This window comes from Lynx rufus, unplaced genomic scaffold, assembly GCF_022079265.1.
Source record: "Lynx rufus isolate CCGP_SWC_20201006 ecotype Redwood Valley unplaced genomic scaffold, mLynRuf1.p SCAF_7, whole genome shotgun sequence".
NCBI classification, from domain to species: domain Eukaryota; kingdom Metazoa; phylum Chordata; class Mammalia; order Carnivora; family Felidae; genus Lynx; species Lynx rufus.
Window position 1 is genome coordinate 80,297,124 of NW_025814889.1, and position 5,372 is coordinate 80,302,495.

A 5,372-nucleotide genomic window follows, 5' to 3' on the forward strand; every position below is an offset into this window, starting at 1 on the left:
GAAAAGCTCAGGAGCCGAGGCCCAGGGGGCCCACCGGAGGCCCAAGGGGAGACCATGGGAGGGGGCTGAATCACAGCCTCCCGACAGCCCCCCAGTGCTCAGGCTTTGGAAGGGAGCTGGGGGCTTCCCATCTCCTTTTGCAGGGGAGGGCTGTCAGTCGGCGGCGTGCGCACTGGGGGCACCTCAGCCCCCGCCAGCTAACCCCACATCACCACCACCACCACCCCCAGCACCACCACCACCACCACCACACACAAAAAAAATTGGATACATTTTGAATAAAGCGATTCGGTTCCTTATCCGGGGACTGGGTTGCTCCGTGTGATTGGCCGGCGGAGTCACATGGTGAAAGTAACTTTACAGGGTCGCTAGCTAGTAGGAGGGCTTTATGGAGCAGAAAAACGACAAAGCGAGAAAAATTATTTTCCACTCCAGAAATTAATGATCATGAGCTCGTATTTGATGGACTCTAACTACATCGATCCGAAATTTCCTCCATGCGAAGAATATTCGCAAAATAGCTACATCCCTGAACACAGTCCGGAATATTACGGCCGGACCAGGGAATCGGGATTCCAGCATCACCACCAGGAGCTGTACCCACCACCGCCTCCGCGCCCTAGCTACCCCGAGCGCCAGTATAGCTGCACCAGTCTCCAGGGGCCGGGCAATTCGCGAGGCCACGGGCCGGCCCAGGCGGGCCACCACCACCCCGAGAAATCACAGCCGCTCTGCGAGCCGGCGCCTCTCTCAGGCGCCTCCGCCTCCCCGTCCCCAGCCCCGCCAGCCTGCAGCCAGCCAGCCCCTGACCATCCCTCCAGCGCCGCCAGCAAGCAACCCATAGTCTACCCATGGATGAAAAAAATCCACGTTAGCACGGGTAGGCAACTTTGCTTTTTGCTCTCCCCCTCCCTCCCCTCTTCCCCAGCGCTCCCCACCCTCCCCGGCCCCCTCCGGCCCCCGTCCTCCTTTCTCTCCTTCCCCCTCTCTCTCCAGGAGCGACTCTGGGTTAGCACAATTGAACTGGATTTACGAGCGAGAATGGGTAATTACATCCCCCATAAATTTTATGGCTTAGCTACTCTGGGCAGTCCGAGCCATGTGCTACGATCTGTTATGTATGTGTGAAAACTATGCTCGCTTTCTAAGGGCGCATAAATAATTCAGTGTCGTTACAATGAGGATTCCCCTCTTATTACACTACAAAGTCTCCAGCTTCCTTCAACTTCTTTATAACCCATTTAGCTTGATGACTTTATTTCCACCACCCCCTCCTCCTGTTCCACAGAGCTGAGGATGGGGTGAGGGTGGGGGGCGGGAGCCTGCTGCCTCTGAACCCCACTATTTGCTTTTCCCCTCCTCCTCCCCCCCCAGTGAACCCCAATTATAACGGAGGGGAACCCAAGCGCTCGAGGACAGCCTACACCCGGCAGCAAGTCCTGGAATTAGAGAAAGAGTTTCATTACAATCGCTACCTGACCCGAAGGAGAAGGATCGAGATCGCCCACTCGCTGTGCCTCTCTGAGAGGCAGATCAAAATCTGGTTCCAAAACCGTCGCATGAAATGGAAGAAGGACCACCGACTCCCCAACACCAAAGTCAGGTCAGCGCCCCCGGCCGGCGCTGCGCCCAGCACCCTCTCGGCAGCCACCCCGGGCACTTCTGAAGACCACTCCCAGAGCGCCACGCCGCCGGAGCAGCAACGGGCAGAGGACATTACCAGGTTATAAAACATAACTCACACCCTGCCCCCACCCCATGCCCCCATCCTCCCCCTCACACACAAATTGACTCTTATTTATAGAATTTAATATATATATATTTTTTGGTTCTTTTCTCTCTTCCTCCCACCTTATCCCTTGTCAATTCCAAACTGACAAAACAGATAAGCCCTCTGCCCTTCTCTCCCTTCCACTGTTAAGGACCCTTTTAAGCATGTGATGTTGTCTTAGCATGGTACCTGCTGGGGTTTTTTTTTTTAAGGCCATTTTTGGGGGGTTATTTATTTTTTAAGGAAGAAAGCTGCAAAAATTATATATTGCAAGGTGCGATGGTCTGGTTTGGGTGAATTTCAGGGGAAATGAGGAACAGAAAAAAAGGAAAGAGATTTTTAAGCCAATTCTCCTCCTTCTCCTCCTCCTCCTTCCCCCCTCTTTCCTTAGGCCTTTTGCATTGAAAATGCACCAGGGGAGGTTAGTGAGGGGGAAGTCATTTTAAGGAGAACAAAGCTATGAAGTTCTTTTGTATTATTGTTGGGGGGGGGCTGGGAGGAGAGGGGGGAAGACAGCAGACAAAGCTAAATGCATCTGAAGAGCCTCTCAGAGCTGTTCAGTTTGAGGAGCCAAAAGAAAATAAAAATGAACTTTCAGTTCAGAGAGGCAGTCTATAGGTAGAACCCCCCCCCCCCACCATCGTGGTTATTGTGTTTTTGGACTGAATTTACTTGATTATTGTAAAACTTGCAATAAAGAATTTTAGTGTCGATGTGAAATGCCCCGTGATCAATAATAAACCAGTGGATGTGAATTAGTTTTACGTCAATGTCTGATGGTTTCTTTTTATCCCCTCCTCCTTCTGGCCTGATAACATCCCCCCTTCTCGATAGTTGCCTAAGTTTACTCTAAGCAAACACACAAATCTTAACTCTCCACTCCGTTTCCAATGTCCTTAGAAGAACCAGCAAGGGGGTTGGGGCAGGGGATCCTCAGAAGAGGGCATATGGAGGATTAGTGCTGATCTCTCCTGTCCCTTCCCTGAGTCTGCAGAGGCCAGACTCTTCTGGGGGTACTTAGAGTGGAGCTGGGAGGGTCTCACTTCTCTGTAGTTAGGTACCCGTCTTCTTTTTGTTGATTTCCCTCTCCCCTCTTCTCTTTTCTCTCTGCTGAGTAGGCCTGCCTGATTTGCAGACAAGAAGGCAAGTTTAGGGAGTGGGACAGAGAAGAGTTTTCATCGTTTTGGACCGTTTAGGGATGAGGGATTAAGGAAGATGCCCCCTCAACAGCGTGTGCTCCTTAAAAGAAGGAAGATTTTGAGCTGGTGATTCTGTAGCAGTGAAGTGACCTGTCAGGGTGGCTTCTCTGTTTGTTTAGACTTGGAAAGAAGGGTGAAGTGGAGGCCAGAGGCCTGGGAGGCCCCCTTGCATGGGTAGGCCTCAAAGCCTGATGCCTGGAGATAATGAAGAACTTTTATTTTTTTCCATAACTTTTATCATGGACCTGGCAGGTGTTGAGAAAAGACACAGGGAGAGGCAGGGACCACCCCTTTTCCTATAACCTCCCAGGTCCTGGCAGGGATTGAAGTTAGCTGAAACAAGGCTCTCCGGCTGTTAAAAAAAATTTTTTTTTCCAGTTGTTTCCCCGGGGGGCTAAAATGAGGGAAACAAACAAACAAACAAACAAACAACAACAACCAAAACTGGCCTGAATTACCTGAATAATTAATTTAAGCCAAAGGCTCCCAAATAATCCTGATCTTGAAGACCAGGACCTAAGCAAGGCCTGCTCAAATTTTTGCTTGTCTGTTGGGAGAAGGGGGGGGGGTAGTATTTGGTGAGTTTCTCAGACAATTTATCCAAATTTCCGAATTGAGGGCTCCAAGAAGTAGAAGAGATGAGGGAGAAGAGATCTGGGATTTGTAGAGGAGCCAGGGATACCCTTATCCTCTCTCCCTAAATTCTGGAGTGGAAGGTAACAATGGGACCAGTTGTGAAAAGCTGTTGTTCAGTATGCTTTGGATTTATTTCCTCTTGAACCACTTGCTGGCTGGTACTTGGAGTGGAGTGTGTGTGCATGCGTATGTGTGTGTGTGTGTGTGTGTGTGTGTGTGTGTTGGGGGGAATCACTTGGTCCTGGAGGTCTACTTTCCCCTCCCTCAATGGTGCCCTGGAGACAGCAAAACATGCTGCCTACAGTGTGCGGAAGCAGGGCCAACAATTATCTGGAGTTATTTTATGTGATCAAGTGAATTAGGAGCCAAATCTGACTGTAGCTCCTATCATCTTGAGGCAATTGACTTTGGGGCAGTAAAAGGGGGTCTAACTGTGCTTGGGAAAAGGGAAAGAAGGTCTGGGGGGGGGAACTTGGGTGTCTTTTCAACCCTGTAAGGAAGTTTAAATGGAAAAGGGGGGTGGGGAGAAAGAAAAGGAACTTAAGATCCATAGTCTTTTCTAACTTTGCTTCTTTGATTTTAGAGGAATTTAATCCCCTCTCCTCCCAAAAGTGGAAGAGATGAAAGCAAGGAGGAGAAAAATTACCATCTTTTATTTCTTAAGCTTCTCTCTGAACTTGCGAAAGGGACGCTGTCTAGCGCAGGAAAACATCCGGAAAGGATTGGGACTGTTCCTTTATTTCCCCTTCTTTAGGGGCTTCTCTCTCCTCTCACACATACTGTACACATAGTTCTCTGTCCCGCTCCGTCTGAAAAGGGGAAACATTAGAAATCTGTAATTCTTGACCAATGAAACAAAACGAAACCCCCTTACATCTGAGTTTGTGAAGATTTTGGCCTCTGGCCTTCCCTCCAGTGGGCTCCATTCTCTCCTCTTTCCCCAAAGCTCTCCTTTCCTTGGACCTGACTGCCCAGAATGGGATCAGGGTGCTGGAGAGGGATGGGGTGGGGGGGCGGAGGAGGGAGTGAGGGGCATGAAGGGCCGACCCCTTGGCCGGACCCCTAGTTCCAGAGGTCTGGGTCCCCGCTGCTGCTCCACTCGGGGCTGCTCCAGCCTCACTGGGAAGCCGAGGGCTGGAGTTTTTATTGAAGTTGGGTTGAGCAGAGGGGAAAGGCTGCTGGGGGGGGGGGGGTGCGGGGAGGACGCAACCCAGGTTCACGGGGAGGACACAGCATTTTCTCTCCCATCGCCTTTATATTCGGCAGCGCCTCTGACCTCTCCCCCACCCCCATCTCCGACCCTCCCAAACCAGCCCTCGCTCAGCCCCTGGTCTCCAGATACGATGCCACTGCTTTTGTAGGGCTGGAGATTTCTTGCCCACAGTAATGGGAGAGGCAAGGCGCATGAATGCCTGCCAGCGCGTTGTATCTCTCTCTCCAATGGCTAAGTTAAAAGAAGACGGGGTGAAAGCGGCAACGCCAGTCTTCCAAGGTCCTTCTCTCCAAGCACCAGGAGATCCCCACAGGTCAAAAATCCCCTTGACATGTAAGTAGTTAGCACTCGATCTGCTCAGGGCAAGGAGTACAGCATTTGCAACTCTGTCTCGTTTTGCCATTCAGTTTTTAGCTCAACTCCGATCTTAGGGAGGGAAGGCGGGAAATCCAATCCTGAACGGAGGGCTTCCGCTTGGGGGAAATGGAGTTTCTGGGCCGAGTCTTGTACCTGGGGAGTGAAGAAACTTCGCTCCAAAAGGAGAAGGTGGGGA

The 5,372-nt window shown here is 51.0% G+C and overlaps 1 protein-coding gene across 1 annotated transcript; it reads left to right on the forward strand.

Moving 5' to 3' along the window:
* The first annotated feature begins 441 nt into the window (after positions 1-441).
* Positions 442-1,961, forward strand: HOXC4 (homeobox C4). The gene is made up of 2 exons (XM_047066834.1): positions 442-880; positions 1,375-1,961. The coding sequence occupies exons 1-2, from the start codon at positions 442-444 to the stop codon at positions 1,728-1,730; spliced, it is 795 nt and encodes a 264-aa protein (XP_046922790.1). The 3' UTR covers positions 1,731-1,961.
* The last annotated feature ends 3,411 nt before the right edge of the window (positions 1,962-5,372 follow it).